The sequence below is a fragment of the Arachis ipaensis genome, chromosome B1 (assembly GCF_059453495.1).
Source record: "Arachis ipaensis isolate K30076 ecotype BB chromosome B1, ASM5945349v1, whole genome shotgun sequence".
NCBI classification, from domain to species: domain Eukaryota; kingdom Viridiplantae; phylum Streptophyta; class Magnoliopsida; order Fabales; family Fabaceae; genus Arachis; species Arachis ipaensis.
The window spans coordinates 15,468,548-15,496,015 of NC_142436.1; the positions used below are offsets into that span (position 1 = coordinate 15,468,548).

Genomic DNA, 27,468 nt, shown 5'->3' on the forward strand with positions numbered 1-27,468 from the left:
AAGATTACCCACCTCTTGCACTACCTCCTATGCACTGTGCTAGTCCAATGGAACACATGGACACGGATATTAATGAATCGGATGAAGAACATGTCGCGGATAGCAATGAAAGTATTTTTACTGAGGATGAGGAGGGGTCTGTACCTAAGACCTCCGGTAGATGGATCAGTTCGATATATATCTTCTACCTGCCCCATAGTCAATTCTGGAGTTGTCGGTTGTAGCTAGCCACTATCACATGTTGAATCTTGACACGATGTATGAAAATACTCTATTTTTCAATATAGGAGGAGATGATTACATCACAGACGACAGTGTGAATTTTTGCATTGGTCATAGATTCAAGAGTAGGAAGGCTGTCATGCTAGGTGTGAAAAATTATAACATTCGGAGGAGTGTCGAGTATAGGGTCGTGGAGTCTGATCAAGCAAAGTACTATGTACATTGGAGACAATTTGCAGCAGGATGTCCTTGAAATCTCTGTGTTGCACTCTGACAAAATCTTGGATATTAGTAAGCCACATCTTAATGTGTCAAAGAAGTTTATTGTTTATTAAAACAAATAAAACTAATCAAACTATCTTAATTATATGCTTCTTTATTAAAAGAAGAAAATAGTAACACTAACTTCGAAGTCGATCGCTCTAACAATATGTCATGTCATATTCAATTTATTGATATTATCTGACCATGCATTTGCGTGCGTCATAGTATTTAACAAACTCAAATATTTCAAGAAAAAAACTCTAAGATGGAGAAGAAAATCCAAAAAAGAGTGAAAGTGACAAATAAGGACGCTGTCAACGAATTGCTAATATAAGTTCCATTTGAGCATATCTTGTTTACAATATAAACAATTTAACTATCAACATATCTCGTTTACTTAACATGCACAGGGACGGACTTAGGTTCACAAGGAGGGGGCACTTGCCCCCACTAAATTAAAAAAAAAAATTGTACAAATATATATATTTGTCCCTAATATAATTGTAACAATATTTATTTTGTTAAATGTAATTTAATATCAGAATTAAAAATAAGTAAATAAATTAACTCAATAAAAAAATTAATAAACAGTACTAATATAATTTTTTAAATTAATTAATTAGTTAATTATCAAACTAAAATTTTCTAAATATAAATAAAATTATTAGTATTTTTTTTTGTTTTAAAAAATTAGTTGAGATAAGAAAGAATAGTATCTATCTATTAATTGGTATTCTTTATTTTAAAATTTTATAATACTTTTAATTTATCTCTTAAATAATTTTGTTTGTAACAACTATTTTGGATTAAAAAAATATTTTGTTATAAATATTATAACAAATAAACTTTTTAATTGAATAAGAAGTAATTAATATTTAAAAATTATAATGAGTAGTAGAACAATTGTTTAAAAATATAGAAGTTAATTTCATATATTAAAATATATATATTTTTTTACACAGTTATTTAATTATATTTATTTTTTTAGATAACTATTTACATTATGAATGAAAAAGATAATTTTTTAATTATAATATATAATTAAATAGATACATAAAATTTTTAATCTGACAGTATATTAAAATTAAATTAAAAAACATATAAAAATTTTAATTATTTAAACAAATAGAAAATAATTATAAATTAAATTTTTATTATTTGATATAAACATACTTTTCATATATAAATTTAATTTTTTTTTGTATTTATATATAATTTTAGTTTCAAATTATAAATACTAGTATATTAATAGATACTAATGTACCAATTGATTCAATATTTTATCATTTAATGTATATAAAAGTTAATAAAAATAAAATTAGTAAGGATGAAAAATTCTTTATAATTTAATTAAAATATTTTAAGATCAATTTTTAGAAATAAAAAAATATTTTTATAAATTATATATAATAAATCGTATTTTAAGAATAAAAATATTCACTAACTCTTCTTAATTTTTATATCTCAATTATATTTTTAGTATAATTAACAATATTCAATAAAATTTATTTTAATATATATATTTTTGTCCCCACTTCTAAAATTTTTTGGGTCCATCACTAAACATGCATATACCCGTAATATTTTCAGAGATGTATGTGTTTTATCTCGTTTATAATATAAACGAGATATTCATAATTAAATTATTTACACTGTAAACAAGATAAGTAATAGGATATAAAAAATAAATTGTGTCATCCAAATTATCTATAATCTAAATAAAATATTTAAAATATTTATTTTTAAAAAAAATCCATTTCTTCTCATTCTCTCTTCATCATCTTTGCACTTAGACACAAATAGCACGAAGATTAACAACGCGGTCAATTTTCCAACATAGTTAAGATTTAATTTTCACTATATCAACTAATGATACAAGATAATATTTATATTAAATTTCTTAACCATTCTCAACTCAAAAGTCAATTATCTAAGACCTTTAAATATATTTTTTTCATCAAGTCTTTTTAAATTAAAAAATAATTTAAATAACAAAAAATTTAAATATTTAAATATATTTTTTATTTTTTTTTTCAAATATTCTCAAGTTAAGCACTTTGATCACTCTAAGATCATATTAAAGAGTATGTGAACATTTTTTTTTATCAAAGATAATATGTCATTGATGTAATAAATGTTCCACTAAAAATTACACACAGGGGCATAATTGAAAAGGAAAAGTATAGGTAAACAATGAAAATATTAAACAATGTAAACAATAGATATATTAGATGTTCATTTTACTAGTGTACGAATGGTTATTTTAATATTAAAATTTAGAGGTTTAATTTGGAGGTGTAGTGTGTTTTTATTTGATTGGTAGTTGTTCATATTGTTCAACAAAATTAGGGTAAAAAACCTAATTGCGCCAAGGGGAGGACAAAATAACGCAAATTAGCCAAATGAGATTCTCGTTCAGGTATCTACCAAAGGGAATTATAATGTAATTCGAATCAATAAGATTCGAACTTCAGTTCAACGTAATTCGAATTGACTTAATTCGAATCATGCATGGCACTCTTTGTGAGTAATTCGAATTACATGGAGCACGTGACACATAGGGAGTTCGAATCATATTGATTCGAATTACTTGATTTTCGTTTCATTAGGTAATTCGAATCGAGTTGATTCGAATTACACGGATTTCGCCTATATAAGGAGTTCAAACCAAGGTCATTCGAATCACTTTTGCATTCTCATACCCCACAAAATCCCAGAGAAAACGACCAAGAATCGGGCCGACAAAGATTGGAGCGGCATATTCAGGCGATGGGGGACGATCCGGGGAGACTTTATCGTTTGGATGGAGTTGCTCATATCGCCGGGGTGATCAACGACGAGGTTAGTAGTTTCTGATATTTTTTTTGATAGTATTTTATGATAGTGGTTTATGATAGTGGTTGATGATAGCGGTTTATGATAGTGGTTTTTTTTAGTAGTTTATGATAGTGATTTACGAGAGTGGTTTTTGTTAGTGGTTTAGGATAGTGGTTTATGTTAGTGGTTTTTGTTAGTGGTTTAAAATAGTGGTTTATGTTAGTGTTAGTGGTTTATGCAAGTGGTTTTGTCGATGGTTTATTTTAGCGGTTTATGTCAGCGGTTTAGGTTGGTGGTATTGTAGGTGGTTAACTGAGTGGTTTTGCATGTTCGTTTCTCTAGTGGATTTGCATGTGGGTTATGTTAGAGGTTTCTTGGATGCGGTTCTATGATGCGGTTTTGCCAGTGTTTTACTACGTTTTCTTTTCCTTGTGGTTTTAGAACCGATGTATGTTTGCGGTTTACGTATGCAATTTTGGTTACTGGTTTAATATATCTTGTATTGCATGATTACTTTGTTGGTTCTTTACGGCATGAATTGTATATGTTAGTGGTATTTTAACGCTTTCTAATTATGCGGTTCATGTAATGCGCAGCCCCGGCGTTGCATATTGAGCATGCGGCGGCAGCAGGGGATGCGTCTTGATGAGAGGTACGTTCCGTACTTGCAGATGGCCGGATTATACCATCTTGCGAGACTAAACGACAGATGATTCCGATTAGATGAGCCCCTTGTGAGTGCATTCGTGGAGCGGTGGCGGCCGGAGACCCACACGTTCCACATGCCGTTCGGAGAGTGCACCATCACACTTCAGGACGTCTCGTACCAGTTAGGGTTGCTAGTGGACGGACATTACGTCAGTGGTTGACTGACAGACTTCCACGTATACATAGAGGGTGGCCGGTCAGCTTGGCAGTGGTTCCAGGAGTTGCTCGGTGTGTTACCTCCCGCAAACAAAATTCAGAAGTTCGCAGTGAACTGCACCTGGTTCCAGGAGACTTTTGGAGAGTGCCCCGACGGGGTCGATGAGGAGACAGTTAGGCGCTTTGCCCGTGCCTATATCATGATGTTGTTGGGCACCCAGCTATTTGCCGACAAGTCCGGCAATCGTATTCACATCAGATGGCTACCCTTCGTGGCTAGGCTTGAGGAGATGGGTGGCTACAGTTGGGGGTCGGCGGCACTAGCATGGTTGTACTGGTGCATGTGCTGAGTGGCTAACAGACATGTCGTGAAGTTAGCTGGGCCGTTACAGTTACTTCAGTCTTGGATATTTTGGCGGTTTCCTGGTTTTCGCCCTGGTGGGTATGATGCGTTTAGCTGGCCCCTTGCCTCGAGGTACCACTATTGTAGTCTACTATTCATCTTTATGTTATTTATTTTCAGTTTCGCATGCAATTTCATGCCTTATAGAATCATTCATGAATGCACTACCATGTTTAAATTCCTATGCAGGTGGTCAGGTTACAATCCTGGGGTTAGCGAAAAGGGGCCTCGGGTGCAGATGGCTCGACTGAGGATCGACATGTTACAGGCTAGGGATGTAAGTACGCTGAGCACCTATGTGTAGTTAGTGGTTTTATGAGTTTATATGGTCTAACGATTAAATCAAATGGATTTGATTTGCTTTTTTCAGTTTATATGGATGCCCTATAGCACTCCCGACGTTCTTCAGGTTGTCCATTCGAAGGTCTTGGAGCCTCGTCATACGATGTTATGGCGGTGTGTGACGTCCCTGATATATTTTGCAGTGGTTGAGTGGCATCAGGTTGACAGAGTGTTACCTCAGTTCGGTGGCGTACAGTCTCCCCCGCATCCCGCCCTGAACATCGACTTCTTGATGTCGAAGGACGGGAGAGGAGGTGATCGTTGGTTCCCTTCCCATTTACAGCGTTGGCATCTTCACTGGGAGTCACGTGTGGATCACGTTTTACAGTTCGACATTGTTGCTGACTCGGGACCGTCACATGAGTTCTTGGACTGGTGGCATCAGCACGAAAAGAGATTCTTGTCACCTAAGATGTATTTGGGGGATCCGAGAGGTATTCCCATTCCGGTTGAGGCGACGCAGAGGGGTGTTGGCCGAGTACCTGATATGGACCGAGTTGACGACGTTCCAGACAGGCGTCGGGTTGAGAGGAGAGCTCGAGCTGGGACACGGCGTAGCCAGCGTGAGTGGAGGTAGCTCGACCAGGCTATGGAGGAGGGTGATGAGGCCGGTAGGGGTGGTGGTCGACGACGAGGGCGTGGAGGTAGGAGGAGGGGGTGCTCCTAGGCAGGATCAGCCTGATCGTGGTGAGGATGCCGCTGGAGGAGGTGGGATAGAAAGAAGGACCACGACTCAGCATTCTCACCCTCGACTAGTGCAAATGCCACAGGGAGTATGTTGGAGTTCCCGTCCTGTGCAATGGCCACAAGTAACGTTCCCCCATACTTGCCATATAGATGGATGCCGTCGATACTCACCAACGGCTTGCAATGACGGAATGCCTCTACACAAGGTGGGAACGTCCAGAACAGCCTATGAAAATAAGCCTGAAACTCATCCAGCTGTCCCCCGACTCAAACAGGGCTAGTCCTAAGGACTGCAACAGTACCAGGCATGGTCAACTGGACTCCTAACACCCACCTAGGGAGCTCATTGTATGACTCATCCCAGTCACCATAGATGACGGCAACAGCCTTCTGCTTCGCCATCCAGACCCTCCTATACGTCAGCCTGAACCCAAAGTGTGCGGCCGTGGCATTTTGGAGCACCTTGATGTTGACGGATGCATCAGCCCTAACCATTGGCATAATGAATGTCGCTATCACATGATAATCCAAACTCCTATGGTCGCTGGAGATAGAGGTGGCGAGACACGTATGCGGTCTGTTGTACCGTTTTACTTCCCAGATGCCCTTGCGCTGCCGGAGACTCAACTGAATCAACCATGTGCACCCATTCCCAAACTCAGAACACTTTCCTACATACCGGCGATAGTCAGACTCAACCACCTTGTACTGTACCCCTCAGAGGATGCTGTAAGTCTTCACACTCAACAGGCCTCATCTTTATCCTGAAATTATTGACCAACCTGGAACTCTGTCATACCAACAGTCCCTTCCGCATCTCTAGCGCCAAATCCAGCAGGCTGCCCTGGAAGCCCATCCTGCCTCATGGCATCCAGGTCCAATGATGAAAAATGGGGTGGGTACTGCTGTTTGCCAGAGCTAGATCCACCTGCAGCCCCTCTCGGGTCACTCACTCCGAGATCATCGCCACTGTCATCAGCAATCATATCCGGCTCAACATCATCGTCATCTGGATCATCAAACAATCCGTCTCCAACACCAGCCGATGTAGCACACTGTACTGAGGTTGGAAGATGTTCCCCTGTACCAACCTCCTCGCCAACATTGCCGCTGAGATCAACAGCGAACGAAGGGGATGCGACAGGCTGGATCGGTGGCTCGTACGCAGGGACGGAGGAAGAAGCAACGGCAGGTCTCGAGCTAGAACCGGCCACCGTGGCTAAAGTGTGCGTATTCCGGTTCGAACCCCGAGCTGGATACCACATCAACCAACTTTGCTAACAGCTCTGGTGTCCTCACCTCGGGAAACTGCCGGCGACAATGAAACATGACCTGCAAGTCCTCATCACTCCCGATCGTGAAACAATCATACTTCACGGTATCTTGGAGCACCGTGGTTGGAATGCGATAGAAAAACTTCTTAACCCTTTTCACACCTTTCAGACTAAGTTTCAGCAGTACAGAGCTAACAAGATCATCATTGCTCGTCGTAGGCCTCACGATAATACAGAGAGGATCCTTATCGGTGAACTTCACACCGGATCGAGTTTTTCTCTTAATCGATCCTCTGTGGTGAACCAACACTAGAAAACTATCCTCACTAGCTATTTGACCCCTCTATTGAGAGCAACTCACGTTCATATCATATATATAGAGCTCTGCTTCACAGTAATTCGAATCATCATCATTCGAACTATATATACATAATTCGAATCAAGTCAATTCGAATTACCTTTAACTACCAAACCCAAGTAATTCGAATCAAGCATATTCGAACTTCCTCCTTAACCACGCCATGCTAGTAATTCGAATTGATACAATTCGAATTATGATTTTATAATTCGTAACGACTTAATTCGAATTATGTGTAAGCAATGGTTTCGAATAATTCGAGTTATGTCAATTCGAACTATGTGTAAATCTAATTCGAATTTTATTGATTCAAATTACATTAAAGTATTGTTTGGTTGATTGATGAATGAGAATTTGGTTTGGTTGATTTGCGTTATTTTGTCCTCCCCTTGGCGCAATTAGGTTTTTTACCCAATTATTGTCCCCTAGCATTTCCCAATTGGAAATGATCCAACAAAGGTCAAGGTTCAAATGTAATTAAATTATATTGAGTTGGAGGAGTAACTTCCTTATTTTCACAGAAACAGTTTCATTGTCTTCTCTCTTACGAAAAATACCAGCTCAGCTTCTTCCTCTTTCTTGTATGGATTGATGGACCACTTCAACACACATATAAGACTTCTTTCGTTTTTTATTGAAGACTAATTCATTTTTTATTTTCTAGATCTGTCAATATAGATTTGTTGCTAGCTCTATTTCATCCAATGTACTGAAAACTTAGACCGATCATCGAATTGCTCTAATTATTGATTTACTGATTCATTGATTCAACTAGTTCAACTGTGGTTCAACTGAAAAAATTATTTTATAATAAACACCCAATTCTATAAAAATTTAATGAATAAAGCATTTGATTCTAAACACTCTTCTACTATATTTTTTATCTCAAAAAGAGATCATAAACAACTAGTTTTATGAATAAACAAACTATAATATACAGTGCCAAAAATAGGCCAATAATAAAATAATAAAGAATTTCTCTCTTCAATTCTATATTCAAGTTTGTAGTAGACTATTGGATGAAATAGAGCTACAATGATATGCTAGCTACTACTAGGAGAAAGTAGAACTTATTTTTCACTGACCTTGTTTTTAATATAGTTGAAAATAACTCTCTTTAACCTCTTAAGAGTTAATAGTATTCCCAAATACTTATTTTAATTTCCAATATGCAGAACCATAAGAATATTAACCAATTGATCTTGGGTTTGAATTGTGTATTTTTACTGAAAGAAAATAGACGACTTGAAAATCCATACGAACACATACACATATACATTAGTAACATACCCATGTAAATATGGTGGGAGTTAGTCCTTGCAGCCTTTGAATTCTTTATAATTTTACATGTTTTAATAATGCTTATTTAATTATGTAATATTTTTTTTAATACGACTCTCCTTTAATTTCCAACATTTCTGGATCCGTTTGTTGCAATGTCTCTCCGTTTCCCTAACAAAACGGTTAGAACTCATTTCATCTTGCCGGATAAGAGCTATATATAATTTGGCATATCATTATTCAACTCAAGAACGCTACCAATTATAAGAGATTCTAACTGCAAATAACCAAGGTGACTCCAACCCGAAAGAACTGATTTGCATACCCATTAAAGTTTGTTGTCTATCCTCCAAAACTGATAATAACAACTATAAAATAGAAAGCTAAGCTTCGTGGAGGGGCTATTATCATTCTTAATAAATGCATGCATCACGTCAACTTTGTTTTGAAATATGACGTCCAAGAAAATTCTCGACATACAATAACATATTTTCTGGTGGCCTAGCTTGCACTGCACGTACGCTTCAAAATAAATTTAAAATATAATTATTTTTGTTTAGCATTAGCTTAGCTTGCACCTGTCAAAATTAAGTTAGATTGTAATTAATTTTCTTTTCCTAAATACTAATTAATTATATATTTATAATTAATGTTTAAACTCCTAGCATGACATTACTATGGCGGATAAGCAATACTAAAAAGTCTTCCCATTATGAATTCAACTAAATATTTATCTAGCTACTATTTTAATCTATACATTCTAATATGTATGTAAAACAAAAATGCTATTTAAAAATAGTTGTTCTGATATTCAAAAATAAAACGTGGCTATAACTTAAATTAACTATGTTATATATAGAATAAAAGTACTATATAGAATAATTATACCAAACAATTAGGTTTTGAAAAACCAAATTAAACCATACTTTATTTAATTTTTATTATTTTCCATATGAACTACTATACTCTTTTTTTTATTAATTTTAATTGACACGTAGATAGAACTTAATCCACATTGCCCTTAAATAGGTTAGTCAACAACTTTAGAAAATACAAAACCCACATTAATACCTCAACTGTATTGTATCACTCACAAATAAGAATTACCCATACCTTTTTGGCCTATAAATAGCACATCTTCATTGGCACTTTTCATTCATCAGCATTCAACAATAATCCAAATATATACAAAGCTAAGAATATAATTCTCTCATTGCTACCTATCTAGGTTGCCTTATTATTATACAAATAGAACCTATTGGTCATTTCATTTTCATAATGGGCAACTTGGTCATTGCATACATTATTTTAGCCTTTTATTCTCTCTTCATTATTGTGCATGGCACTGATAAGTTATCATGCAATCAAACTCCATATCCCACTCTTTGTAACCATTACATTGGCACTACCAATTATTCAATTTCATCATCATCAAGTGATGTTTCCTCTTCTTATTATTCCTTCCATGACCTGGCCCTTAAGGTCACCAGGGACCAAGCAATAGTAGCACACAAACTTGTCTCATCAACCATGGAATCCAACGATTTCAAAGACAAGAGAGCCAAGTCCGCATGGGAAGATTGTTTGGAACTCTATGAGAATACAATCTATCAGCTCAACCGTTCAATGAGCTCAAACAATCTAAACGACAGGTTAACATGGCAAAGTGCTTCTATTGCGAATCAACAAACATGCCAAAACGGTTTTCTTGATTCTAACCTTTCATCTCACTACCTAAACTACTTTCCATCCATTTCAAGCAACTTATCCAAGTTGCTGAGCAACTCTTTGGCCATTAGCAATACATTAACGTCCTTGACTTCGTTACCAAAAGACCCGGTTGTTGGCGGCGGTCGAAAATTGCTTTCCTTTAATGGCTTCCCAGAGTGGCTATCTCCTTCCGACAGGAGGCTTCTTCAGGCTTTGCCGGGAACGGCGGCACCGAAGGCGGACATTGTGGTGGCACAGGACGGGAGTGGGAATTACAAGAGTGTTTCGGAGGGCGTGGCGGCGGCGGGTAGGGTGAGTAAGAATGGTCGAGTGGTTGTGTACGTGAAAGCTGGTGTTTACCGGGAGAGTGTGAACATAAAGGGAGGTATAAAGAATTTGATGATGTTTGGGGATGGTATTGGAGCTACCATTATTACGGGTAGCAAGAATTATCAAGACGGCTCCACCACTGTTGGTTCAGCTACTTTTAGTAAGTACCCTATATCAATATCATCTTCTTCTTATTTCATTAATTCTTATAGAGTTCACACTATTTTTCCGATTATTTTTAACTTTTAAATCTTAAATTTTAATTTTTTTTAAAAGAATAAAAATTAAAAAATAATTTTATAATAAAAAATTAATTAATATTAATTATTTAAAAAATTTAGTTTTCTATACTTATTATATATATTATTAATTATTGTACTAAATTATTATTATTTTTAATAAATAATGTTAATTTCCTTTGAGAAAGCCGCTATAACTTATCACAATAGGCTTACTAACTTCTTTCTTTTATATATAAAGTAAGAAATATATATATATTATTCAAGTTGAAAATAATTGATGATAGTTTTATAATAATTATTTAATTATATTTATTTTTTGGAATGATTACATAGCTCGTATAAAAATGTAATTGGTATAATGTTACGTAATTAAATATATATATAATTATTTTATATTAATTAAATATTAAAATATTAATTATTATTAAATTTATAATTTTATATAAAAATTATACTATGTGAAGTTGATAATTAAAAATTATTAAATAATAATTTAATTAAATAAATAAAATTATTTAATTATTAAATTCGTAAAAAAAATATTTTACTTGAATTTTCACTAAATTTTATCATAGGTAAAGTTTAGAGTAATATAATGCTATATATATTAAAATTAATCATCAAAGTCAGTTATCAGTATAAAATACATATTAAAATATAAATACACATTAAAAATAAATTAAACTACATATATTTATATATAAATATATTAATAACTTATTTTAGTAACTAATTTTAACGTAAAAATAGCATTTTTGTAAATTTTATTAAACATTACTAGCTTCTTCCGTTCAGAGTAATTTAGAGTAAGTTGATGCTTTGAAGTAACGTTACTTTGTGGCTTGACTTTGATTCAGCGGTGTCGAGTGATGGGTTCATCGCCAGGGACCTGACAATTGAGAACAGTGCTGGGCCACAGAAGCACCAAGCGGTGGCACTTCTTTCCAGCTCTGATCACTCCGTGTTCTATCGGTGTAGCTTCAGAGGCTACCAAGACACCTTATACGTCCTTTCCCAACGCCAATTCTACCGCGACTGCGACATCTACGGCACCATAGACTTCATCTTTGGTGACGCCGTCGCCCTCTTCCAAAACTGCAACATCTTCTTGAGAAAACCAATGAGTAAGCAACAGAACGCAGTGACAGCACAAGGGAGAACCGATCCCAACGAGAACACCGGCATTGTCATCCACAACTGCCGTATCATGGCGGCTTCAGATCTGAAGCCAGTTCAGGGATCTGTCAAGTGCTTCCTCGGCCGGCCGTGGCAGAAGTACTCAAGAACGGTGGTGGTCAAGAGTAGCCTGGACGGTTTGATTCAACCGGCAGGGTGGATGCCATGGGCGGGAAGCTTTGCCTTGAATACATTGTATTATGGAGAGTATATGAATATTGGAGCTGGTGCTAACACTGCAGGGAGGGTTAAATGGCCTGGCTTTCATGTTATTACCAACCCTACTGAGGCTTTGAAATTTACTGTTGCTAATTTCTTGGATGGTGGATCGTGGATTCCTGGGACTGGTGTTCCGTTTGAAACTGGCCTTTGAACTTGTGAATTTATTATCAATCTTTCAAATTGTTGTGTACTTTAATTTCATTAGTTGTGGGTGTGTGTTGGGTGTCTCTCTGTCTATAGTGTTAGTTCAAATTTGTGTTCCCTTAGGACAGGGGAGTGATTGGGAAAATGTGTATAGGATTAATTTGTTGTAGGTTGAAAGTCTTCAATTTAATTTCACTAAATTTGTAATTATATACTTATTCAAAGAAATTTTATATCTCCACAATGAATATTTGATTCTGATTATTTTGATAATTCAGATTGATTAGAGATTAACCAAATTCAATTGGAAAAGTTAATGATGATAATCAATAATAGTTATAATATGAAAAAGTATAGACCAACATATTATCTGCAAACTTATTGCCAACAATAATTAATTATTATATTTTAAATACATATATAAAGAGACATATCCAGAAAATATATCTATAAAGACACTTCTATTAAATACAACCATAAAAAAGACATTTTTATTAGACACATCCATGAAGACACTTCCATGAAACACAGTTATAAATAAGAGTTAGCAGAAATTGGCAGATATGCTGTTGGTAACATAGCGGGACCGTTATAATATACATTCAAGTGTCTTTTTTGATAATCAAGTCTAATTAAATTGGTTCAAATCCACAAAAAATTAGTTTTATTAGTGGAGCATGAATATAGACTCTAACTACATAAAACAATTCTCATGTTCCTCTCTTCTTCCTTTTTCTTTTCCCTCTTTTTTTCATATTTCTCCTCCTTTTTCTTCTCATCCTTCTTCTTCTTCGCGTTCGTCCTCTTTTTTTTCGGGTTCTTTATTTTTCTTCGCGTGTTTCCTTTTCATCGTCGTTCTTATTGTTGTTGCTGCGTTTTTTTCCCTCCTCTTCTTTCTAGTGATTTTGCATCACTATGTATTTCTTTTTCTTCTTTATTTGACAAGAGAGTAACTGAAAAGATAAAATAAAAAGAAAAATAAAAAAGAAAAGAAGAAAAAGATGGTAATCATAAAAAAAAAAAAAAAAGAAGAAAGAGGAGGAGTTTTGAGTTATCATTAAGTAATTTTGATACATTCTGAATTTAAATAAGGTAAACTTTTGGTTTATGCTTGTTTTGAATTGAGTTTGTTTGTATTTTGTCATCATTAAGTAATTTCGATGCATTTTAGATTTAAATAAAGTACATTTTTTGTCTGAACTTATTTTAAGCTAAGTTTGTATGTATGCTGTCATCATTAATTAATTGTGATGCATTATGGATTTAAATAAGGTGTCCTTTTAGTATGAACTTGTTTTAAACCGAATTCGTTTGTATGTCGTCATGATTAAGAAATTTTAATGCATTTTAAATTTAAACTGTTTTATAAAGAAGACAACGATGACGACAATAACAATAATGAAAGAGAAAAATGAGGAAAAAAGAGAAGGGGAGAAAAAAACAGCAATAGCTTCTTCTTCAAGTGTGTTAAAAGTCATCCTAATCTTTTGACACAAACAATTTATCAACATCACAGAAAAACTGAAAAACACCGAAAATTATTCCTGATTAAACAAAAATGTCTTTTCAAATACACCGAAATTAGAAACAAAAACATATTGAACGGAAAAAAAATCCTACATTACATTCAAATTCAAACATTCAACCATGAACACCAATTTTTACAAACAAAAACGAAATTATTCAACTACAAGAGCATCAAATACACTAACGAACTACATTAACAAAATTCGAACCAAACCTCATCCACTTGAGTCGTTTCAAAATAATAATCCAATTCGTCCTTGTTCAACTGACAGTGTCAAGTTGCAACATTCATTGTCTTCGAAAATAAAATACATGTTCAAACCTAATTTCATAACTTGATTTAAAAAAAAATGATCTAAATCTTCAAATCAGATCAAAGAGCATTAATCCTAAACAAAGAGAATGCAGAGAACGAAGAGAATATAAAAAATGCAGAGAAGGAAGAGAACACATAAAATGCAGAAAATGCTGAAAAAATTTGAAAAAAATACGAAATCCACATAGAAAAGGCAGTTATATATAGTCGTGCGTTAAGTCAAAAGGTTGTTAGAGGTAGTGGCGCGTGGAGTTGAATTAAATTATAACAACTTGATTGAATTTGGTTGGTTAAATAACTTAAATATAAAAATTTATTTAATCAATAAATAAATAAGAGCAATTTTAGATGATAAATTTAAAAAATTAGTTAGTATTGATTTAAATATAAGAAAAAAAATATATATATATATAGATATATATCATTTAATATTTTTTCATAAATTAAAAAACTCATCATTTCAGCTTAGTTTTTTTCATAGACTTAAAAGATATAAAATAGATGAAAAGTTGACCAGGATATAAGGGATAATTCTATATGAAAAAATGCTATTTGTACAATAAAATTCAGTTTTTATTCAATCTTTAAATTTAATATTTTATTATTTTAATTAATCATATTTCCTACTTTTAAGGAACCACTTTTATTTTAAACTTTATCAACTAAAAAATCCCTAACTTCTTAACCATATTGTTCTCTCATATAGTAAAGTTTTTCTGCTTCATATAAAAAATTCATAAGTATTTTATCTACACATCCAAAACTAGATTATCATTATAAGCTCAGTTGGTCCAATTAAACACAAACACATTCAAAATTATGTTGCCTTTAATTAATCAGAAAAAAATAAAACAAGAACAACATAAACATATCCAAAATTATGTTACCTTTCATTAATAGAGAAAAAAAATAAAAAATAACATAAACACATCTAAAATTATGTTGTCTTTCATTAATCGAAAAATAAATAAATAAAAAAGAAAGAGGAGAAGACAAACCACTACAAATAATGCAGAATAGTGAACAAAAATTATCTACACATCCAAGACTATAATATCATTATTCTTTCATGACAATTTAATTACAAGCTCAGCTGGCTCCAATTAAACACATAAACCCATTCAAAATTATGCAACCATTCGTAACCAGAATAAAAAAAACAACAATATAAACACATCTAAAATTATGCTGCTTTTAATTAATAAAAAAAAACAACATAAACACATCCAAAATTATGTTGAGTTTTATTAATCCAAAAAAATAGAAAACAAGAATGAAAAGACAGAGAACTATAAATCATGCATAATAGTGAACAAAAATTATCTACACATACAAAACTAGAATGTAATTATTCTTTTACGACAGCATGATTACAAACTCAGCTGACTCCAATTAAACACATAAACACATTTAAAATTATACAGCCTTTCATTAACCAGATTAAAAAAACAACATAAACACATCCAAAATTATGCTTTAATTAATCAGAAAAAAACAAGAACAATATAAATACATCCAAAATTATGATGCCTTTCATTAATTGAGAAAAAAAAAACCAGCAAGAGCAGCATAAACACGTTTATTAACAGAAAAAAAAAGGACAAGATAGGGGAGAGAAAGCACTACAAATCATACAGAATAGTGAACAAAAATTATCAACACAGCCACATCCAAATACCCAATGAGTGTTTCCGGCGCGGAGGGAGCAGCGTGGAGGAGAAAGGCGGCTCGACAGAGCTGCGCAAAGGGAGTAGCGCAGCGTGACGGAGCTGCACAGGGGGAGGAGTGCGATGTGTGAGAGCTGCGCAGGGGAGGAGACCGACGTGGGAGGAGGAGAGTGCGGGCAGAGACCGGAGACAGAGGAGGAATCCGAGGCGTTGCTTGCTTTAGGTTTGTGTTAGAATTGGTTAATGGAATGAAGCCTCTGTTGTTTTTACTTCGGGGTTTGTTTTGGGATATATTAGGGATTAACATGTTTAAAATTGAATTATTGGATTTTAATTATTTTGAAACTATTTTTTGAATTTGAATTTTAAATTAAAAAATATAAAATCTATTTAGATGTGTTTGTTTTATTTTTTTATTTTAAATTGATGTAACAAAAGGCTGTTTAAAGGACAAATTTAAAGGATAACTAGTGGTACTGATTCTATATGATGACGAGGTTTTTGGCAAAGAAAATAAAATAAGTATATAATTTATTTTAAAGAATTAATAAAAATAAAATGATCTATTTTTTTAAATAAATATTTAGTTATCTATTAAAAAATTGATTTTTGTGGTCATTTTTCCTTTTTACCATAATGTCTTAGATGTAAAAGTCTATAAAACACATACATTTTGTTGAGTTGTCATGTCTACATGTTAAACACATTTCGAATATGATATTTATTTAACACTCGTTCAACATACATGTACTTTTCATATCCAACCATATCTCAAAAAATAAATAAAAACTAATACTTTTCTGGACAAGTTTAAATTCGTCCAAATACCATCATGTGTCGACGTGTTCAATCTTATTCTTAACTTATATTCTTGAAATGAGTTTTAAAATAATATATATTATTATTTATTAAAATAAAAAATTAATTAAAATACTTTACACAATTAAAAAAATAATAAAAATATTTAATAATATTAATTTCTATTTTAATATAAAAAAATTATTACAATTTTTTTAGGGTAAAAAACCATTATAAGCCAATGCCATCTAGAATTGACGTATATAAGCCAAACTGAAAATCGTTTCAGTAATGCGCCAGATGCTATATTTATATAATTCGAACCAGTATGGTTCGAACTGCATATGATAGTAATTCGAACCTGGGCAGTTCGAATTACTAGTTGATTGTTCTTCATAAATCGAACCAGGTTGGTTCGAACTAAGAATGCACCTAATTCGAACAAGGTTAGTTCGAATTACACACAGCACGCGTTTCCAAATAATTCAAATTTGACTATTAAAAAATTAATAATTTATTAAAAAAAATTTATTAAAAAAATTAATAATTAAAAAATTAAAAAAAAATATATTTTATTTCATACATTAAAAAAAAGCTAACAAAATATTTAATTACGAGACTTCTTTAAAATATTTGTGATCTATCAATTCGAATTCCAGACAATACTCTTTTGTCCATTTTTAATAGCTCATGAATATTTTTTAATAAATTTTTTAATAAATTTATTTAAATTATACTACAAAAAATATTTTATCCTATGCAAAATAATTTAAAAAGAATGGCTTAAAAATGTTAGGAGTACTATAAAAATTTGTAATGTTCTAATAACTTAGGTAAATACATGCATGTACTCAAATTTTAAATAAAATACTCTACATAATCAATAATAATTTAGAAATGAAAGAAAATATTTTATTCCATACAAAACAATTAAAAAATATATTTTGTGAGAATAAAATATATTTCATAACATCTTTTAAGCCATTTTTTTTAAATGGCTTAAAAGATGTTATGAAATATTTTGTATTAGAATAAAATATATCTTTTAAGCCATTTTTATAATATTTTTTAAGCCATTTTTTAAAAAAATAGCTTAAAAAATGGCATAAAATTATTTTGTATTAGAATAAAATATATTTTTTTAAAAAATAACTTAAAAGATGTTATGAAATATATTTTATTCTCCTAACATCTTTTAAGTCATTTTTTTAAAAAAATGACTTAAAAGATGTTATAAAATATTTTGTATTAGAATAAAATATATCTTTTAAGCCATTTTCATAACATCTTTTAAAAAAATGGCTTAAAATATGTTATGAAATATATTTTATTCTCACAAAATATATTTTTTAATTGTTTTATATGGAATAAAATATTTTCTTTCATTTCTAAATTATTATTGATTATGTAGAGTATTTTATTTAAAATTTGAGTACATGCATGTATTTACCTAAGTTATTAGAACATTACAAATTTTTATAGTACTCCTAACATTTTTAAGCCATTCTTTTTAAATTATTTTGCATAGGATAAAATATTTTTTGTAGTATAATTTAAATAAATTTATTAAAAAATTTATTAAAAAATATTCATGAGCTATTAAAAATGGACAAAGGAGTATTGTCTGGAATTCGAATTGATAGATCACAAATATTTTAAAAAAGTCTCGTAATTAAATATTTTGTTAGCTTTTTTTTAATGTATGAAATAAAATATATTTTTTAATTTTTTAATTATTAATTTTTTAATAATTTTTTTAATAAAATTTTTTTAATAAATTATTAATTTTTTAATAGTCAAATTTGAATTACTTGAAAACGCGTGCTGTGTGTAATTCGAACTAACCTTGTTCGAATTAGGTGCATTCTTAGTTCGAACCAACCTGGTTCGATTTATGAAGAACAATCAACTGGTAATTCGAACTGCCCAGGTTCGAATTACTATCATATGCAGTTCGAACCACACTGGTTCGAATTATATAAATATAACATCTGGCGCATTATTGAAACGATTTTCAGTTTGGCTTATATACGTCAATTCTAAATGGCATTGGCTTATAATGGTTTTTTACCCATTTTTTTAAATATTACTTTATATTTTTATAGATATTCCGTGTCTCCATATCATATTCCGTATTCATACCATTTTCCGTACTTTCTAATTTTTTTTTTTTTGGTCATGCCGTACTTTCTAATTAAGAGCCATTCCAAACTAATCCACACAATGGAACAGCTGGCCCACCTTTTGTATATATAGGAAACATGCCTCGTCTTTTGTCTATAGAACACAGACTAGGCCTTTCTATTGAGTAGTTTAGCCAATAAGCCTAATAATTTTAATATTAAAGTATAACTATATAATCAATTTAGTTTGTATAGTAATTAATTTATTAGTCTACTTAAATAAATATTAAAGGTTTAAATTTTTATTTATACGGATTGGAGAATATCATAAAAAAGAAATACACATTATATTAAAGAATATAGTATTATTTTAATTCCTAATATTTGGACAAATAAGTATTGTTCTGAGGGTTACTTGAAACTGGAGATTGATCTCGGTCGAGATATTTTATACTGGTTGGTGTCGATGTGTCCGGCTGGTGAGAGGTGGCCGGAGCTGTCGTGTCTGACTTGTTGGCTGGCTGCACTGCTGATCCTTGGTCACCGGAGGGTGGAGGGTACCTGCAAGAGACTCCGATGCTTAAGTTAGCATGGGTATTAACAGGTTTTTTGTAGAATTAAAGTATGAGTTATACCTGGGTGCTCCAGTGTATTTATAGTAGTGTGGGATGACCTTTCTGATAAGATAAGTTATCTTATCTTATTTTGGGTGAAGTCAGCTTATCTTCAAGGAAACCGTCTTTATCTCTATAGGCTTGGATTGCCTTTGGATTTGGGTCGTGTTCCTCTATTTGGGCCCTTTATTGGGCTTTCCTGTTGATTTGGCCGATCTCTTTAAGAAGAGATCGGATCGTCGGACCTGAAGAGGTCGGTCGCCATGTCGCTAAACATCTCGGGTCGGACAGCTCGACCCAGGGTATGAACAGTGCCCCTGCTTGAGCTCGGTCTTCTGCTTTGAGGTCGAGTTTTTTGACTTCGAACTTTTTATAGCGAAGCCGAACTCGAGCACTTTTGTCGATTCCTTTCTTTGTAGAGCTTTTTGAATGTAGAACGTTTTCCTCTAAAAACGCGCGTTTTTGTATTAGCGCTTTGTTCTAGGGAACGTGCGAGGGTTTAATACCTTCATTAATTGGTATTAATTGTCCCGTTTCTCTTGGTTTTATTTTGAATTTTGCTTCCTCAGAAAAACGGTTTCTCTTCTTCCTTTTACTTTGTAACTCCTTCGTTCTATCTATCTCTGTCGTTTCTTGCGTTGCGGTATCTTCCAGCGATCCAGCGATTCCTTCCTTTCTACTTCTTCCGGAGCTTCTCATTTCTCCAGGTTAGTTCCATTTTGCAATTACTTTTCTCTTTCGTTGCTTTGGCTTTGATTTTGTGGCGAAGTTTTGATTTTGCTTGGAGAAAGTTTGGATCTTTCTATTTTTGTTGCGCCTAATTGCTGTTGTATTGTGTGTTCTGGGAGTTTCTTCGTCTTTCGTATGAACTTTTTCGCCTTTCCTGTTGCTTGATGCTTTTAGGGCTTTTGCATATTATCACCGTTTCTGCTTGTGCTTTCGATGATGGTTTTTGTTTGATTCTGAAAAAGGTTGTGTCTTTGATGACTTTCTGCTTGGCATTTTTGATGTCGACAATGCTTTTTGCTGATAGACTGTAGAAAGATAGTGGCTTAGATGACTTTTGTGTTTTTACTTCCCTTTTTCAAAACGTTTGTCTACTTGAAATCTTCTTTTCTTGTTTAGGAAATGCCGGGACGTAAGCTGTAGATTTTTTCTGAAACCTTGCTTTGCCACTGCCTCTAAAGGATGCCCCAGGACTTTGGTTTGAGTCTTGGGATTTTCCTTTTCTGTTTGTTCGTCTATATCATATTAGTCGAGTTGCTTTGCCCCTCCTCCGAGATATTTTTTAGTAATCCAATCTTCTTTTCTTTTTGTAGGATTAGTTGGCCTCATGTCTTCTCGCAATAACGTTGTAGAGATGTCTTCCAAAGTTCCCGAGGGGATGTCCGATTGGCTGGACTCCCTTGTCCTAATGTGTGTCTCTGTCGTGGACGCTGAATTTTGTGTAGAGCTGAGGAAACGTCATAGGATTTGTGGTAACAGTGCTCGGGAGAGGGATTATGAGCTTGTAGCTCCTGACTCTGATGAGAGGGCTTGTTTTCCTACTTCCGTCGAGGGGGAGCGTCCCTTCTTTTATGCCTATGAATATTTCTTCAGCCAGTTGGACGTTACTTTTTCTTTTACTGCTTTCGAGACCGACTTGTTGTGGTCATGTAACATTGCTCCATCCCAGCTTCATCTGAATTCCTAGGGGTTTATCAAGATATTTCAACTGCTTTGCCAAGAGTTAGGCATAACACCTTCTCAAACTCTTTTCCTCTATCTTTTTGTCTCGGCCAAGCCTGGAGGTTCTTCCAAAAAGAAAGCTTCCTGGGTTTCTTTCAGATCGGCCCAGGGGCATACAGTTTTTGCCATGTACGATGAGTCTTTTAAAGATTTTAAGAATTATTTCTTCCGAGTCCGTGCTGTTGAGGGGGTTCGCCCTTTTTTCTTGATGAGAATGACGAGCCTGCTTTTTCTCTAGAGTGGCAAAAGAATGTGAGAGTTCCTCGTTATACATGGGAGATGCTTAATGAGGTTGAGCGGGATTTTGTAGTTGTTCTTGAAGATTTGTGGGGGGAACCACCCCATCTGGATACAAAAAGATTTTTGAGTGATCCATCTTTGGTTCGAACTGCTTTGGGTATTGTCTGACTTGTTTCTATACTTGTTTCTTAGTTTTTCTTCTCCTAGGTTGTAACTCATCATTATGGTTGATTCTGTATTTTCAGAGAGGTCGAAAAACAATGATTCCATGAAGGCCTACAAGAAGGCGAAGAAGGCTGCTGCTGCTCAAAACATCTCGGCCAAGGCGGCCGGAGAGGGATCTTCTCAAGTTCCAGTGAAGCCGCCCGTGCCGAGTTCTCTTGGGCCGAGGAAGGTGATCCCCACTCCTCGAGTTCGTCTGATTGATCCTCCACATACTTCTGCCACTACTTTTGGTGCTCCTCCCAACAAGAAACAAAAAACAATTGAGGCCGTTAACCTTGACACCCCTGATTTTAATGCAATCGAGTTCGTAGATCAGCAAATCGGTCCCTACGGTGCCCTCCCCATGGATGATGTATCAATCCTTCGCCATCTGGATTTTATGACCCGAAACAGTGTTAAAATGGCATATATGGGGGCTGTCTTGTACCGAACTGCTCAGAATCTTTCTCTCCATGCCACCAAAGAATTTATAGAGGAGGCTAAACAGGAGTTCGACCGGATGAAGGGCCTGAAGGAAGAGCTTGAGGTAAAGGTAGCCAAGTTGGAGAAGGATCTGGAGAATGAAAAGGCGAGTTCCCTTGCTCTGGCGGCTTCTGTGCGGTTGGCCGAGGACACGGCATTGAGACATAAGGACAGTTACGTTACATCTTATCGGGAGGTGGTGCGTCTGAGGGAGGAGCTGGAGTCTGCCCGAGTAGACTATTCCGAGCTCCAAGGTCACTTCGTCGGCAGCGTGAACGCTGCTTATGATAATTTAAAAGAGCAAGTTCAAGTTCTTGCTCCTGAGGTTGACCTTACTCTCTTTAACTTGGACAATATTGTGAGGGATGGTAAGATTGTCCCCGACGACCAAGATGATGATGATGTTGATCCTCCCCCTGTGCTTTCTGCCAAGGTGTCCGCTTCTATAGTTCCTCCGGTTGAGGTTGGTCATTCTATTTCTGATCCGGACTGTCAGATCTTGAACTGGGATGATGGTACCGTGGATGCTGTGCCTCTCCAGGCTCGCCCTCCTTCACCCCAGACTGATGCTGCTAAAAAGTCTTCTAATCTTTAGCTGAGTTTTCTTTGGATATTTGCGTGGTTGGCCCGGCTTGTGGGCTTTAAAACTCTTTATTTTGTATAGTTGAATATTTTGCTGACTGCTGGTACTCCTTTTGGTTGCTTGTTTAGCAACTTTTTTTTTTTTTTTTTTAAAAAACAAGTAGCTTTCAAGCTTTTGGGCTTGACCCTGAAGCTTTATAATATTGTATTCTATAGCATGCTTGTTTACACTTGTCTTGGCACCTTTATGGGTTTTTAGAATACTGGAGCCTTGCTGCTCGGCCTCTTTGAACTGCTTTGTGCTTGGAGGTCGTAGATGCGTGGATCCAATTCGTATTTCAGTTTGCTTGCTCTTACTTGTATTTATCCATAACCGATTTCTTTACGTCGTCCTTTTCCAAGTTATTTTTGTAGTGGACCGACTTCGTCATGTCGATCTCTTCTAAGTTATTTCGTAATCCTCTTTCTTGGACCTTTGTTAGGTCTCTTTCAAGGACTACTTTTATAACTTTTTGTAGGAGGTCGACTTCTTTACGTCGTCCTCTTTCTAAGTTATTTTTGTAATCCTCTTTCTTGGACCCTTGTCAGGTCTCTTTCAGGGATTACTTCTATAACTTTTTTGTTTTGGGCCAACTTTGTCATGTCGGGCTCTTCTAAGTTATTTTTGTAATCCTCTTTCTTGGACCTTTGTCAGGTCTCTTTCAGGGATTACTTTTACAACTTGTTTTTCGTAGGAGACCGACTTCGTCGTGTCGATCTCTTCTAAGTTATTTAGTAATCCTCTTTCTTGGACCTTTGTTAGGTCTCTTTCAGGGACTACTTTTATAACTTTTCGTAGGAGGTCGACTTCTTTACGTCGTCCTCTTTCTAAGTTATTTTTGTAATCCTCTTTCTTGGACCCTTGTCAGGTCTCTTTCAGGGATTACTTCTATAACTTTTTTGTTTTGGGCCAACTTTGTCATGTCGGGCCCTTCTAAGTTATTTTTGTAATCCGCTTTCTTGGACCTTTGTCAGGTCTCTTTCAGGGATTACTTTTATAACTTGTTTTTCGTAGGAGACCGACTTTGTTGTGTCGATCTCTTCTAAGTTATAGCAATTCCTCTTTTATAGGGTTGGCCAGACCTCTTTCCAGGGATTTTCTGATAACTTGGGTTGACTTGGTCCGACTTCTTAACGTCGGCCAGTCTTTAAGTTATTATTTAGCAATCCATAAGACCTCGTCAGGTTCTTTTTCTGGATCACTTCTGATAACTTCTTGCATTATTCTACTTTCATCTTTGCCGATTTGTAGAAAGTGGTTTCTATCTTTATTTGGTCGACCTTTAGATGAATCGCGCTTTCATCTCTATTGGTCTTTATCGTGATCGTGCTGTGAATCTGTTTTTCACTTTCTGCCGATCTGTCGCTTTATAATCGGGCGATGAATGCTTTAGATTAATGCGTCTTGAGAATTTGTAGAATATCTATCTAAAATGCATTTTATTCAAAGAGAAAGTGCAAATATATACATGTGGGAATTTTTCATCCCTGTAAGTCGGATAGTTTGTAGGTCTTAGCTTGGTACCTCATTAAAAAACCTTTTCAGGAAAAAGAGTGTACCTTACAACAAGATCCTTTATTATTCCTAACTATAGTACCTTCTTAAGTTGCAGGCGTGCCACGATCTGGGGAGCTCTCGTCCATCGAGTTCGGACAGTCTGTAGTAGCCATTCCCAAGTACTTCTATGACTCGGTAGGGTCCCTTCCAATTTGCTGCCAGCTTTCCTTCTCCCGGTCGAGTTGTTCCGATATCATTTCGGATTAGAGTGAGGTCGTTTTCCGTGAAGCCTCACGGCACTACCTTTTGATTATATCTCGAAGCCATTTGACGTTTTAGTGCTTCTTCCCTGATCTGAGCTCTTTCCTGGACTTCCGGGAGTAGGTCGAGTTCTTCCCTTTGCAGTTGGGAGTTGGCTTCTTCATTGTAGTGTACTACTCTATGCGACCCTTCCTCAATTTCTACCGGGATCATTGCCTCCACTCCATAGGCTAGTCGGAAGGGTGATTCCTTTGTGGTGGAGTGTGGCGTTGTCCGATATGTCCATAGGACTTGTGGGAGTTCCTCAGCCCAAGCTCCCTTTGCATCCTGTAATCTCCATTTTAACCCGGCCAATATGACTTTGTTGGCTGCTTCAGCCTGTCCATTGGCTTGGGGATGTTCGACGGAGGTGAACTGGTGTTTTATGTTCAGATCGGCTGCTAATTTTCTGAAGCCTACATCTGTAAATTGAGTGCCATTGTCTGTGGTGATGGAGTATGGGACCCCAAACCTTGTGACAATGTTTCTATATAGGAATTTTCGAATTCTTTGAGCAGTAGCATTAGCTAGGGGTCTCGATCCACTTTGTAAAATAATCTACCCCTACTATGAGGAATTTAACTTGTCCCGATCCCTGAGGAAAGGGTCCGAGAAGGTCGAGTCCCCATTTTGCAAATGGACAAGGTGAAAGTTGGCATGTTTCTGGCATGGTGGACATGTCTTTACAAACTCTGTAGCTTCCTTTTGTAGAGTTGGCCAATAAAATCCCGCCCGGAGTACTTTTTTGGTGAGGGCCTGTGCTCCGAGATGATTACCACAGATGCCACTGTGTACTTCCTCTAAAACTTCCCTTGTGTGGGAGGTCGGCACACATTTTAATAGTGGTATTAAAATCCCTCTTTTATATAGGGTGTTATTTATGATAGTGTAGTATTGAACCTCCCGTTTTAACCTCTTTGCCTCCTTTTCATCCGTGGGGAGTGCTTCTATTTTGAGGTAGTTAATTATGGGGGTCATCCATCCTTGATCCCGACCTGTTATGGCTAGGACTTTTTCTTCTTCCGAGATTGACGGGTTTTGGAGCATTTCCTGGATGAGGCTTCTATTGTTGCCCCCTGGTTTGGTGCTGGCTAGTTTTGAGAGTGCGTCAGCTCGGGCATTTTATTCGCGGGATATGTGGCAGTCTTATATTCCCCGAGTTGTCCGAGCTGTTCCTTGGTTTTATCCAAATACTTTTTCATGGTGGGATCTTTGGCTTGGTAGCTCCCTGTTATTTGTGAGGTGATTACTTGTGAATCGCTGAAGATGTTGAGTTTTTGAGCTCCAACCTCCTTAGCCAGTTTCAAACCAGCTAGTAACGCTTCATATTCCGCCTGGTTGTTTGAGGCCGGGAATCCAAATTTGAGGGAGAGCTCAACTTGGGTTCCTTGGTTGCTTTCTATTATCACACCTGCGCCGCTTCCAGTCTTATTCGAAGAACCGTCCACGTAGAGATTCTATTCTGTGGGGGTTTCCAGGGTATCTGTGAATTCTGCGATGAAGTCGGCCAAGTACTGTGATTTGATGGCTGTCTGAGCTTCACATTGGAGGTCGAACTTGGATACCGACTGCCCATTGTAAAATTCTACCTGCTAGATCTGTTTTCTGCAGTATCCCTTTTATGGGCTGGTCGGTTTAAACTTTAATGGTGTGGGCCTGGAAGTACGGGCGAAGTCGTCGAGATGTTAGTATGAGAGTATATGCAAACTTTTCTATATTTTGGTAGTTCAGCTCGGATCCCTGCAGCGCTTTACTAATGAAGTAGACGAGTTGTTGCCCGCTTTCGTTTTCTCTGACTAGTATTGAGGCTATTGCCCGACTTCCTACCGCGAGGTATAATATGAGTGGTTCTCCTTCTCGTGACTGAGATAGGATAGGTGGCCGTCCCAAGAATTCTTTGAATTCTTGGAAGGCTTGCTCACATTCTGCTGTCCATTCAAACTTCTTTCCTTTACTTAAAGTAGCATAGAAGGGGAGAGATCTTATCGCTGCTCCTGCTAAGAATCTGGATAAGGGTGCCAATCTCCCGTTGAGTTGCTGCACTTCTTTGACACAGGTTGGGCTCTTCATCTTGAGTATAGCTTGACATTTATCCCGATTTGCTTCAATTCCTCTTTGTGTGAGCATAAAACCCAATAATTTGCCTGCTTCTACTGCGAATGTGCATTTTGCAGGATTGAGTCGCATGTCATGCTTCCTTATGGTGTCGAACACCTGGGCTAGGTCGGACAACAATATCTCTTTACTTTGTGTATTTATCAACATGTCGTCTACGTAGACTTCCATAACTTTTCCGATGTGATCTGAAAAGACTTTATTCATCAGCCTTTGATAAGTAGCTCCCGCATTCTTGAGACCGAAAGGCATCACTATGTAGCAATAATTTGCTTTTGGTGTTAAAAACGAGGTCTTTTCTTGATCTGGTGGGTACATGGGAATTTGATTATATCCGGAATATGCGTCCATAAATGAGAGGTATTTATATCCGGATGAGGCGTCCACTAGGGCGTCGATACTTGGGAGTGGATAAGGATCGTTTGGGCAGGCTTTGTTGAGATCTGTATAGTCGGTGCACATTCGCCACTTCCCATTTGATTTTTTCACCAAGACAACGTTAGCTAGCCATAGTGGGTACTTGACTTCTCTTATGAATCCTGCCTCTAGTAGTGCTTGTACCTGTTCTTCCACAGCTCGGGATCGTTCTGGCCCAAGTTTTCTTCGTCTCTGCTGTACCGGCCGAGATCCTGGATAGATCGCCAACTTGTGACATATTAGCTTGGGGTCTATGCCTGGCATATCTGCAGCTTTTCATGCAAAAAGATCGACATTATCTCGTAAGAACTGTACTAGTAATTCTTTTGCGTTTCCTTTCAGGATCGTGCCAATATTAGTTGTTTTGTCCGAGGTGTCTCCGATCTGAACTTTCTCTACTTCTTCTTCGGGCTGTGGACGGAGTTCTTCTCGTCTCTGAACTCCACCAAGCTCAATTGTATGGAACTATTCTCCTCTACCT

At 35.6% G+C, this 27,468-nt stretch overlaps 3 protein-coding genes across 3 annotated transcripts; 2 read left to right on the plus strand and 1 right to left on the minus strand.

The window, feature by feature from the left end:
- The first annotated feature begins 4,085 nt into the window (after positions 1 to 4,085).
- LOC148575804 (serine/threonine-protein phosphatase 7 long form homolog) lies at positions 4,086 to 5,489 on the plus strand. The gene is made up of 5 exons (XM_088502562.1): positions 4,086 to 4,160; positions 4,299 to 4,477; positions 4,529 to 4,642; positions 4,760 to 4,847; positions 4,941 to 5,489. Exons 1-5 carry the CDS (start codon positions 4,086 to 4,088, stop codon positions 5,487 to 5,489), a joined length of 1,005 nt encoding a protein of 334 aa, XP_088358688.1.
- Positions 5,490 to 5,575: 86 nt separating this feature from the next.
- Positions 5,576 to 7,368, minus strand: LOC148575805 (uncharacterized). Its single transcript, XM_088502563.1, has 5 exons — positions 7,332 to 7,368; positions 6,382 to 6,851; positions 6,186 to 6,226; positions 5,984 to 6,086; positions 5,576 to 5,854 (listed from the first exon to the last, which is right to left on the minus strand). The coding sequence occupies exons 1-5, from the start codon at positions 7,366 to 7,368 to the stop codon at positions 5,576 to 5,578; spliced, it is 930 nt and encodes a 309-aa protein (XP_088358689.1).
- A 2,320-nt stretch (positions 7,369 to 9,688) lies between these two features.
- Positions 9,689 to 12,577, plus strand: LOC107616765 (pectinesterase-like). The gene is made up of 2 exons (XM_016318698.3): positions 9,689 to 10,712; positions 11,652 to 12,577. The coding sequence occupies exons 1-2, from the start codon at positions 9,791 to 9,793 to the stop codon at positions 12,341 to 12,343; spliced, it is 1,614 nt and encodes a 537-aa protein (XP_016174184.1). The 5' UTR covers positions 9,689 to 9,790; the 3' UTR covers positions 12,344 to 12,577.
- Positions 12,578 to 27,468: the final 14,891 nt, after the last annotated feature.